This window comes from Dreissena polymorpha, chromosome 2 (assembly GCF_020536995.1).
Source record: "Dreissena polymorpha isolate Duluth1 chromosome 2, UMN_Dpol_1.0, whole genome shotgun sequence".
NCBI lineage: Eukaryota > Metazoa > Mollusca > Bivalvia > Myida > Dreissenidae > Dreissena > Dreissena polymorpha.
In genome coordinates, this window is record NC_068356.1 from 18614675 (window position 1) to 18627553 (window position 12879).

The 12879-nt window shown below is 34.1% G+C and overlaps 2 protein-coding genes across 2 annotated transcripts in view; both read left to right on the plus strand.

Moving 5' to 3' along the window:
- Nucleotides 1-12879, plus strand: part of LOC127866100 (cAMP-dependent protein kinase regulatory subunit-like) — a 156405-nt gene that overhangs the window by 31934 nt on the left and 111592 nt on the right. The gene's annotated exons all lie outside the window — the stretch shown is intronic.
- LOC127866099 (uncharacterized) lies at nucleotides 1945-12876 on the plus strand. The gene is made up of 4 exons (XM_052406500.1): nucleotides 1945-2463; nucleotides 6759-7019; nucleotides 9160-9352; nucleotides 10168-12876. The coding sequence occupies exons 1-4, from the start codon at nucleotides 2175-2177 to the stop codon at nucleotides 10919-10921; spliced, it is 1497 nt and encodes a 498-aa protein (XP_052262460.1). The 5' UTR covers nucleotides 1945-2174; the 3' UTR covers nucleotides 10922-12876.

Below are 12879 nucleotides of genomic sequence, written 5' to 3' on the forward strand. Positions count from 1 at the left end.
GCACTCTATTTTCCCCTTTCACTCACCGGGGTTCAGCGTCTTCCCCGTTTTCTAAAAAAAAAACTGCTGGATGTCGGTTACTTGGTCTGTCTGTCTGTGTGTTGGTAGACCAGTTTGTTTGCGATCAATAACTCATGGAACAAATGGACCCATTGGCTTGATACTTCAACTGTGCATTGGTCTTGGGCAGTAGAATGATTACCTCTATTGAAATTGGGGTCACTAGGTCGAATTTCAAGGTCACTGGCACAATAAGTATTAAAACGTTTCTGATCAATAATTTTTCAACGAATTGACCGATTGGCTTGATACTTCACATGTGCATTGGCCTTAGACAGTAGATAACCCCTAGTTATAATACTATAATATTCTCAACCCATTTACTATAAAGATGATTTAACAAATGCATAATTCTATGTCAACTAAAACTTATTTAAATGACTTAGTCACACGATTAGGATAGACAAACTCTTGATCAGTTTTGTTACAAAAAATCCTGTGTCAAGGCCCTGTTTTTTTTTGGGGGGGGGGGGGGGGGGGGCATTTGTCTCCGACCGCGGAGCTCTTGTTTAAATTGTGTTATATTAGTGATACTTTTACTGGAGTATCTTGTTACACCCACACAATGCTAGAGAAAGATCATTCAAATGGTGTCCAGTAAGGAAATGTTTACAATAAAGTGAATATTTGAATCTTAGCACACATCTGTTTTATAAAAAATTTAAACATATGGAATATTCCTGCGTTATGATTGAAACTCAGCAAATACTGGTAATTGTTTGGCATTGCAATCATCACGGAAATTTCTGGTAAACAATTTTGTAATTATTGTGCACACTTTTATGCCTTAACATCAAATAGTTATATCATGTAATTAATACACAATAATCTCCTATGGTAAAGTATGGCCTCGGTAAGCCTAAATAATCGCTTGATTTACAACATCTTGAATGTTGGCAATGGTGATGCTTATCACGCAAAACATAATCAAATTTATGATCAGTGTCTTCTAGGAATCTATTAAAATAGAAGTTTAGTCATCATGTACCAAAACTTAATGAGTCGAGTCATTAGTAGCTATACTAAAGGAGCTGAGTCATCATGATTTTACACTAAATGAGCTGAGTCATCATGTAGCTACACTTAATGAGCTGAGTCATCATGATTTTACACTAAATGAATTGAGTCATCATGTAGCTACACTAAATGAGCTGAGTCATCATGTAGCTACACTAAATGAGTTGAGTCATCATGTAGCTAAACTTAATGAGTTGAGTCATCATGTAGCTACACTAAATGAGTTGAGTCATCATGTAGCTACACTAAATGAGTTGAGTCATCATGTACCAACACTAAATGAGTTGAGAATCATGTAGCTACACTAAATGAGCTAAGTCATCATGTACCAACATTAAATGAGCGGAGTCATCATGTAGCTACACTAAATGAGTGGAGTCATCATGTACCAACACTTAATGAGTTGAGTCATCATGTTCTTACACTAAATGCGCTGAGTCATCTTGTACCTACACTAAATGAGCTGAGTCATCATGTAGCTACACTTAATGAGTTGAGTCATGTAGGTATACTAAATGAGTTGAGTGATCATGTAGCTACACTAAATGAGTTGAGTCATCATGTACCAACACTTAATGAGCTGATACTCATGTAGCTACACTAAATGAGTTGAGGTATCATGTACCAACTATGGCACGCCTGAACCACAAAAATGAGAAAAACTAATTTAAGTTACTTAAACTAGGTTTTTCTCTACTTAAATTCAATTTAAGTTACTTAATTCGAATTAACGCTGCTTAAAATGAATTTAAGTAGTTTTTGTGGTTCCCGCGGCGTTAACGCTAATTAAAACACTGAAAATGCATTAACGGTGCTTAATGGTAATTTTCTTACTTAAGTTGAATTAATTCAACTTAACAAGGATTTTCTCTATCAATTGTACTATTTTCAATTAAGTTGCGTTAAAATAGGTTTTTCTACTTAAAATATGTTTTTAGTTACACGAATTCAACTTTAGTAAGGAATTTTACTTAAGTTGTAAAGTCGAATTGTTTTGATTGGTCAGTTAATGATCCGGAAGACCTAAGCCAATCAGAAACGTCGTAACAAACGTAAACAGGAAAGGATTATCTTCTACCGCCATTTACAATTTTGCAATGGATCGGTTACAACGCACGCATTTACCTACAGCTGACAGTGTTCTTGAAAGAGTTTCAATAACACTCAGAGATGTACAGAGAGGCAAACAGAACGGCAACCTTGACGTTTCTGCAGCTCGCACCCAGATCGCCAGTCTTCTTACAAACTTGCAGAGACTTGAGAATGACCACACCGTCCCAGATGATTTACTGAAGAGCACCATCCAGTCAGTAGTGTTAGTCAGAGATAGTCTCCCTGATTTGACTCAACATGCTCAACACAGCAGTCATTCAGTTGATCGTTATGGTGAGTAGAATGCTAAATATAACAAACTTTTTGGCCTGTCATGCATAAAGGGGGTAAGGAGGGAGTCCCATCCCGAAATCCTGTACCTATTATTTTGCTCCTTTGAGTCCTTTCCCGATTTCCTGGATTAAATTAAATTCATTCCCAAATTCCAGATAAAGGTATAAAAAATGTTAGGCAAATTGTTTTAAATAGATCTAAACCGCAATGCATATCTTACAGTCCCAGCCAAACTCACAGGACCTCAGGACATGACTGGTAAAAAAATTGGAGGTCCAGTAAGGTGACCACACTTACAGGACCTCCTGACCAGTATAATATTTTCTGATGCAAAACATAAATAAAGGACCGTCCAGTAAAAATTTTTAAGGTCCTGTAAAAGTTTTGATATTACAGGACCTCCTGTCCAGTAAAAATAAATTGAGTTTGGCTGGGACTGATCTTAAGTTTTTATTCACATCAAATTTTCTGTTTTTAAATTCTCACAAGAAACTTGTGTGTTTATTTTATAATTCTGATGTAAAATTTGAAAAAATTTCCAAATTCTGGATAGGAATCCAGATTCTTGATAACATTTTTCCTTAATTCCTTAAGAAATTTAACGACATTCCCAATATCCCGGAGTAAAAATTGCTTCATCCTTGAGTCCCCATGAAAAGCCTTCCCCTCGCCATGGATATACTGTTTATGATATTTTCGTGCATGTTCATGTATAGTCTGTTTTCAAAGGCTGTCCAGGTAGGAATACATGGGGTCCTCTTGTATTATATATTAAAGCTGGAAAAAAACAATTTTTAACCAGGTGTTTCTCAGAAACCCCGTATTTTAATCAGTACAAACAGGTTGATCCACTCCCATTCACGTGTGGCCCGTCACGGATGAAGCCTGACTTGAAATGTTATTCTGGCACCACTATATTTCACAATATTATACCTCCCCATTTCCTGTCTTATCTAAGGCCAAAGAAAAATGATTGTTGGTTTCCCCTAACATGGACAAAAAAATCAGACCCGGCAGGCAGGAATTTATTTTTTTTTTTTTTTAATTCTTAAATGGAATGTGTGATGCTTTATTTTTTTCTAAAGATGCAAATTAAACATGTGAAAGATATTGAATTGAAGTGTCAGTTTGCCCTTAAAGCTTAGTTTAAAACTAATATGACACAATTTTGTTTATGAAAACAACATAAATTACAACCTCAATGTGTAGAAAAGACCAGGCAGGTAAACTTTTATTTTTATTTTTTTCAAATAGCAAAAAAAAAGTTATGACCAGGCACCTAAAAATTGACCCGTCCGGGTTAGGGGAAACCAACAATCATTTTTTTTGGCCTAATAAAATATCTACTATATTATCATTTATGTAAAAAAAATTGACATGAATTTTATTTTCTGTTAATGTTTAACACAACAATCACATCTCAATATAATTATGATCATGTAAGTTTTGTTTTCACAACAACAAGCAAAGAGTATCAAATGTTTAATCAGTGACAATTAACAAATTTATAAAGAGTTCCATTCAAGGTGTTGATTATTGTTTAAAAACAATTGGGATTCATTCCTTAATTGTATAATCTTTTGATGTTAATAAATTTTCTTTGTCAATTGAAATATGATTTACTAATCAGGAGTTTGTTTGTTAAACAAAATGTCAAATGGAAATTTGTTTTCAAATTAGAGAGTTGGCCAAAGGTATCATTTCTTATTTCATTTACCACTTCTGTTTGTTTATTGAAAACAAATTAAGTGCCAAATGTATCATTTAACTATTTTTTTTATTGTAAAAAAAATGTTTCTATAAAATAGTCTAGATTACCATACAAATAGTACCCCTCTGACAGGCTCTTTGTTCTGATATTGTTTGTCACTGATAAAACATCATTGGATAAATATTGGCAGATTATTCTTAGGCCAAAAAAAAAAATATGTGTGTTTCCGGTTTCCCGACCGACCCTATTTTTTGGCCCCGACCCTAACATTTTTTTCAGCTTGTCAAAAAAAAAATTGTGTTCATGTCCGACCCTACCTTATTTTAGCGCCAAAAGTTGTCAAACATCGAGATTTGTCTTTTACTAAGCATGTTTCACGATAAAAATCTGTCTGAATCGCGGTAAACTTGAGTTAAAACCACGTTTTGCAAACCAACATGAAAAATTTCACAACTTCCGGTTTGGAGAGTATGTAATACCGGACCGGACTCGGAGAAACCCCGAAAAATTTCCGGATTTTACCGATTTTCAAAAAAAAAAAAAAAAAAAAAACTTTTCCGACCTACCTAACCTATTTTTTTCAGGCATGAAACCGGAAACACACATATTTTTTTTTTTGGCCTTATTGTTAAAAATTGTAAAACAGAATAGAGCCAGAATAGCTTTCTCAATGTGGACCAAATAAACCTGTATCATTTTGCTATTTTTTTTCAACTCGCTGGTAAATTACGGATTTTTATGCCCCCGTCGTCAAAACGACGGGGGCATTAAGTTTCACTGATGTCTGTCCGTCCGTACGTCTCTAACTATTTCCGTCATGCATAACTCTGCAATGGCTAAAGAGAATCATTTGAAATATAGTATCCAGCTTCATCATGATGAGTTGGACGGTGTAAGGCATTTTCAGATTTACCGGATTACCACTTCCTGTTGACCGATGGACTTAAGTTGTTTTTAGCAATAACAACACTTATATTTCCGTCAAGCATATTTCTGCAGTGACAATAGGAAATCATTTGAAATTTAATATGCAGCTTTATCGTGACAAGTTGTAATGTGTATGGCATTTTCAGATTTATCGGGTCACCACTTCCTGTTTACAGATGGACTTGGGGTATTTAACATTTAGCGGGGGCATCTGTGTTCCATGGACACATTCTTCTCTAAGTTTTTCATAGTTTGCAGCCACAGTTTAGACTCACTGGAAGTTTATATTACTTAAGTTTTAAAAGCTAAATAGAACAACATTAGTAGTTATCGGCATGTTAAAATCAATTACAGATTTTTTTTATATGATATCATCTTATCATATACAACTATGATTCGTGCAATAAAAGACACATAATAAATTACTTTTTTCTGTTTTTTGGACAATATAGTTGCTTAGGCCACAATGACAGAAAATCAATGCATTAAGATATGCTTATGACAGTGGGAGTTATCGGCATCCCAAATTTCTTCTTTTATTCCTACCAAAATTAGTTAATGAAACCAAACCATACTACAAATGTAGATGGATAATAATAATCATATATTAGGACGAGTAAAAATGATTTGGTAAAGTGTCTATTGCACTACATAAAAAACCCCAAAAGTTATGGGTTTTTTTTGGCGATTGGAAAAATAGAATTGCCTCTGCAGTTGGACATAGTTTTACATTGAACACTATGGGAAATTTTATAACATTCTTCTTGTCAGAAACTACAAGGTCAATTGAATTGATTTAATGCATGAATGATCATCGGATGGACCTCTAAAGAAGCCATGTGTTGATGATGATCGGTAAAACAAGATGGCTGCCATAGCTGGACATAGTTTAACATTAAATCCTATGGGAAATAAAATTCATCTTGTTAGATACTTGAAGGCCAATTGAATTTATGTGTGTGTGTGAATGATCATTTGATGGTCCTCTTCAGAAGTTGTTTAAAAAAAATGTGTTATTGGAAAATCAGCCAGCATTTGTTTGACTTTGAAACTTTGTTAAAATCCTATGATCCTGTGGGAAATTTTTGCCTAATAGATCTGTTGTCAGCCATATGCATTTAGATATATTTTGTAAGTAAATTCTGGTGGGTGATTACATGCTCCGGGGAGCCTCTGGTTTTATTATAGCATTAAAGTACCTATAATTTCATTTGTTTACGAAACCAAACCATCAGATAACATGGAAATAAATACATACATGTAGTACTATAGTTCATGGTAAAGTTACAGAGCAGACTGAACAAACTTTATGTGCGTCAGAGTAATTTCATTTTCTGCATGTTCAAAAAACATGTATAGTGCAGCTTTTTATACCATCATACCTAACAGATAGAAAGCATCTTTGTTTGTGTTTTTGACATTTCTATGTGTATTTAAGACTGATTAATGTTGATTGTTCCTATTGAATCACAAGAAAAATCACACTGTTGCAAATCATGAAATTGATTCAGTTGCAATTTATGACTGGTTTCCTGCTTCCCTCTCGTGACTCAACCCTCTGACTGCATGAGTCTGTAGTTTACAAAAGCTACATATGTAAACTTTAAAATTACATGCCTATTTGTATAATATTATTTTAAACTTTTCTCTCTTGTAGAGGACACAGTACCAAACCCTCACGGACGTGGCAGAGATCTATGTGACATTGACATCAGCAAACTACAACAGCTAATTGATATGGGATATACAGTGAAAGAGATAGCAGAGAAAGGTTTACTAGGTGGTGTCCTTCATCCCAACACACTATATAGCAGATTAAGATCCAACAACATGCAGATCAGATCATCATACACAGATATTAGTGACGACGACTTGCATTCTATTGTTGCAGAATACAACAGAGACCACCCTAATTCAGGTAAATTCAAACACAGATTTAAGGTTTAATTCATATCTCCATTGCAAAATATCTGTATTTCTGATAAATTGAAAATTCTCTTTGTTATCTCCAGAGCTTAAAATGTTATTGCATACTCTGTATACAATGCAATGATAACTTGTGAAGTAAAGGGGTCATTTGGGTCATACCTAGGAATCTCTGCAAATTAAACAAAGTATTGATAAAAATGAAGATTTTCCTTAATTAAATCTCAATCGATCCAGATACAATGCACATAGATCTACAACACTTAAAGTCATATGAAAAGAACTGCTGTTAAAAAATCTTTGTAGATTTGAATCGACTACATTAAACTGGTGCTGAAATTAGCCCGCTCATTTATGCTTGAACTCACATTATCTGACATTGAATTAAATATGTGTCATTTTGCCTTTGTTTCTAATTTGTTTTGAGAGACTTAAAATTCAAGAGACATTCCAGAAAACAAAACTGGTTTACAAAAAGAAAATCCAGATAACAAAATTAATACAATATTTACATGTATAAATACATGTAGTCTAGAACCACTCACCCAATTTGGACCAAAATTTGATGGAATAGTCCTGGAGTTGCCGGCTTACAAAATTATATCCAATAGCCTCACCATGCAACCAAGACGGCCGCCAAAACGGAAATTAGATCTAAAGGACTCTTTTGCTAAAAAAAACTTTGGTGAAATGATCATTAGGTAGTAGTTGCCTTTTAGGATTTTATCTGATGACCATACAAACCAACCAAAAAAGGTGTCCACAGCAGAACTTAGTTTAACAAAGGTTAACGTTCCTACGAGAAATTCAGTATAAAAATGGTTTTGTCTACAGAACTTCTTGTTCATGCTGAACTAAGTTGCGAATGTACATGTACTTGGTTTTACAAATATCCTTTAGGAAATTATCATCCTTCTTCAATGTAACGTTCACTGATGTTGGAGTTAGTATAAAAATAGGAGATGTGGTATGATTGTCAATGAGACAGCCATCCACTAAATTTAAAGCAGCCAACAATTAAACTTCTACAGGTCAACACAAGGTCTTCAATGATAGGCATTTATATATATATATATATATATATAAATATATATAGCCCATACCATGAAGTAAGCTGTAAAAGGCCCCGAAATAAATGATGTGAAATTAATTCATAAAGGACAAAAATCAACCTAATCTATTGAAAAAAACGTAAAACGAATAACAGTGAACATAAAAAACAACTATACCCACTGGACTACAGGTTCCTGGCTTGGGACAGACACATAAAGTATGTGGCGGGGTTAAACCGGTTAGTGAGCGCTCAACCCTCCCTCTAACCTGGGACAGATGTGGGACAGTACAACAGAAAAACAAACTGTAAAAATCAGTTGAATTTGAACTTAACTCTTGAGATTGATATAGAAGACAAACACTTTAACAAATAAGACACAAGACAACAACCTATATCGACATTGAAAGAGTATTGCTGTTTCTGTCAGCTAGTTCAAAGTCAAAAAGCAACCGATAAGCACACCTAGTTAACTGGAAAAAAGTTATCAATAAGTACACGCCTAACAGGATTTTATTGCCTTTTTTCATGGTTTACAGATGAGCGATTAAGGCCTTTAGTAATCTTCTCTGAAACTGCTTGACAAAGGACTTCAATATGTACAATGTATGGGTGTTTCATTAAAATGGTTACTGGTCTGAAACCAGTTACTCAGCTGGAATCAATTTTTGAAGGAAATGGCAACAAGAAAAAAAAGTTCTACATAACACATACATTTGTAGGGCCACATAGGAAACTAATTAAAAATCCTCTTTTCTGGAACTACTTGTTCAACTGAAATCAAAATTTGGTTGAACAGTCACTAAATGGTTTGCTTTTCAGAATTGCATCAGACGACCTGGTCTGACATCCAAGATGGGCACCACAACCAAACATAGTTAAATATCATGCATATGGGATTCTATGTGAAATATAGAGTAGAAAATATTACTGTTTAAAGTTACATGTACATTTGTCTTTATGTAACTGTAATCCAGGTGAGCGATTACAGGGTCCATGGAGTGTCTGGTTTCATTTTCATATGTACAGTACATATGTATATATACCTGTATGTAATTTGCATATTAATTTCTTTATAAAGGTTCAGCTGAGGTGCATGCTTATCTTAAGACAAGAGGCATTTCCATTAAAAGAGAAAGATGCAGAGAGATGCTGAGAAATGTAGATGCTTCTGGTACAGCCTTGAGGTGGTCAGCTACTATACAAAGAAGGAAGTACAGTGTACCAACAGCAAATTCTGTGTGGCATCTAGATACACATCACTCCTTGATAAGGTTGGTATCAGTATATACCTAAATATGAACAATGGGGGATATATCACAAAAATATGATTTTTTCACAAATTAAAAAAACCTTCAAAATTCTGTCCTCATTGTTGCAGTCGTCCAAACTTTTTCAAACAGGCAGATACCTTTAGCAGATCATTATGGATTTTGATGAAACTTGCACAAAACCTTCGTTGTGTTCATTATATTTCATTCAAAGTAAATTTTAAATTTTGAGAGAAAAAAAATAATGTTCATTTTCTTTATTTTCATGAATAACTGCCAAATTTGACTTTTTTCATTTTATGGTTACTTAGGTTAAAGTTTTTTCAAACTTAAATAGCTTTGTCAAATCTGCATTGCTTTTGATAACATTTGCCATTTATGTCGTGTTTTTCTTGGCCAACAGTTAATATTAATAGTAAGTCTATTCCTCTAATTCTTGTCAAACAATGAAGATCACATATTTTGACGGCAGTGTATAGTATCTTATATTGCGGAACTTGTAAAGCAATTATGACAAACAGAAACAAAGAAAGCTTTTTGCATCGGTTACGAATGTACATGTACATTGTTTGTACTTCAAAAATTTCTTCCCTCTTACATTTTAGTTGTTTACTGACAAATGCATATCTTGCATAACGTCAGAAAACTTGTACACATTGAGCTCATGCATATTTAAAGTGAGATTATTTTGTAGAAGTAGCTTTCAGTCTTATACAAATGCATCAACTAGGTATAAAGAAATTTCTCATGGCATGTTTAGGTAATGAATATTAATCTGAAAACAGAAACTTATCAAACTTTTCTTTGATCTTTTTCAGATGGGGAATAGTTGTCCATGGTGGAATCGATGGACATTCCAGACTGGTGTCTTTCCTTAGGGCCGCCACTTGTAACACCTCTAAGGCAGCTGCGTCGTTCTTCCTCCAGTCAGTGAAAGCGTACGGTTTTCCGAGTAGAGTCAGAGTTGACAACGGTACAGAATATGGGGACATTGGTCGGTTAATGATATCAGTAAATGGCGATGGCAGAGGGTCATTCCTGACAGGCCCATCAGTACACAATCAACGCATAGAGAGACTTTGGCGGGATGTTTTCACCAAGGTATTAGATACGTTTTACAAGCTGTTCCACTACATGGAGGAAAGACAGCTGCTCAATGTTAATGATAAAACACATAGATGGGTTTTGCAGTATGTGTTCGTGCCGATAATTGACAGAGCTCTGAGACAGTGGATGGAGACCCACAACACACACAAGATTAGAACAGAGAACAATAGAACACCAAATATGATGTGGTTCCAGTCACTAGTCCAGGGTGATAGCCAGCGTTACACAAGCGTTCGGAACATTGAGCAGCCTCCAAATGAAGCAGTTTCAGATGCCATTAGAGATTTGCAATTGAGTGAAGATGACACCACCTACCTTGTTCCACGTGATCCCTGCCCTTTGAGTCAGCACAACTTTCAACAGCTGCAAACAACAATTGCCATCAACAGAAATTCAACGAGCCATGGACTTGACATATTTGGTGATGTGATGCAGTTTGTTTTAGCACATCCAACAGAACTTTGAAATTGTTGCTTTTCTAGGACATTTTTGTGACTTCAGTTAGTGCCTGACATGTTCATGTTGTATTTGTTGTAAGATACCAATTCTTTAATGTATTATTTATTATACATGTAAATATTTGTATGTGCAGTGATGAAAAAATAAAGATTATAAGGATGATCTTTTTTATTAAATTAAAAGTTTGAAATTGAGTTGTAAGCATAGGCATCATCTCTTATTTGTAAATTTGCAATCATTATTTTAAGCAAGGTGAACACATTTGTTTTTAAGGTTTTAATCAAAATATATGTTTTTGTATAAAACATAGTACATTTTCTCTGATAAATCTAATATGCACAAGAAACAATTTATCTTGAAGAATGGAAATGCAAATACTCGTTTGTACATGTGTTTTCTTTTGTTTTCAAATTTATGCCATTTGTTATTAATCATGTCCATGTGGAAATATATTTATTTACAGTATATAGGTATTGCATAATATGTATTAACATTTATGAATGTTTGTCTGTGTACATGTACAATTTAGAAAATTAAATGTCATTGAGAGCTGAAAGAATCTTCTTGATATGCCACTCTATAAGTTAAAGGTTGATTACTTCATACCACTGGAAGCCATTATACGTAAAAATGAGACAGCTATGGTTGCCTACTCCTAACATACATTTTTTTTGTCAATAAGGGAAAATAATCACATTGATCAGTTATACTGGAAGTCTTTCGGTATAACATACCTCATATAGGTATTGGAAATACACATGTACATGTAGCTCATCAATCATAATAATATGGAAGCCACAGCCAAACTTTAATTCATGAAAGATCTCTAATGATTTCACACAAAATCTCTGCCTGAAACTTTTTGACGATGCAGAATTAAAGGATCGGTATTGTTACTAGATGTGTTCAAATTCTATTAAAGTCTTAAAATATGTGTATTTCATATGCAAAACTGTGCCAGCTGAGACACATACATGTGAAAATAAAAAAAATAAGGGGTAAGTGTTGGCGAGACCACACTCCATCTACAAGGAAAGCATATTGAATATAAAAAATCTAGAGGTCTCCACAGTACTTTCAACAAGGGTGGAATTCCACTCCTTGTGAAAAGCTCTAAAGTACCCATACATGTACAATATATATCTGCATATCTTACCTACACTATAAAAAATGAAGCAGTATTATTGCTGACCCAATCAAACTCTTCTTGAAGATATACATGTATTTACCTGAGAGATTTGTCAGACTCCAATGTGAGTTGATCTAACTAATCAACACAATACCATTTGTTTACCTGTGTAAACCACTGTATGGAGATTTAAACTTGTTTTCTATTGAGATGAGTTTTCAATCACTATTGATTACATTGCATAGCAAAAAAATCATCTCTGTTTATACTGAGGCACACATTACAATGATTGGATCAACAATAAATCCTTTGAAAACATGGATATACCTTAACACAACTGACATCTGAAATGCACCGAAAATAAAACTTCATTTTCTAACTTTTAACTTTGTGCTTCTGACAGAAAGCTGTGTACAAAGATGTTAGTTTCCACAACTTTACATCAGTTGGTAATAGTGGAAATATAGTACCAGATCTCCAGTCTGCATATACATGCTCAAAAGTGGCAGATGGTCGTGCAACTTTCATCTCATTTTCATGATTCAATGACTTAGTATGAAACTTTGACATTATTTTACATTTATGTCCATGTTACCAAGGTTAATTGTTGATACCTCATTGTGATGTCATAGTGATACTTGGAATGTAAATGTTCATGTGTATAGGTAATTTGTCAGGAAGGAAGTCACATCCTCATAAAACTATGCATTAAATTGTTTGTGAAATGAATTCAACATTTCTTTGTGTTAAACAGAAGAAATTAATGGTTAGATTGTGAACAAACTGTTAATACTTTTGAATACTGTGTACTGATAAAAAAGTGGACATTGGACCA

Excerpts from the sequence above, each read along its gene's own strand:
- LOC127866099 (XM_052406500.1), top strand. The coding sequence starts at position 2,175 with ATGGATCGGTTACAACGCACGCATTTACCTACAGCTGACAGTGTTCTT. Across the intron at positions 2,464-6,758 it reads TCATTCAGTTGATCGTTATG|AGGACACAGTACCAAACCCT; the intron begins GTGAGTAGAATG and ends TCTCTCTTGTAG. Across the intron at positions 7,020-9,159 it reads CAGAGACCACCCTAATTCAG|GTTCAGCTGAGGTGCATGCT; the intron begins GTAAATTCAAAC and ends TTCTTTATAAAG.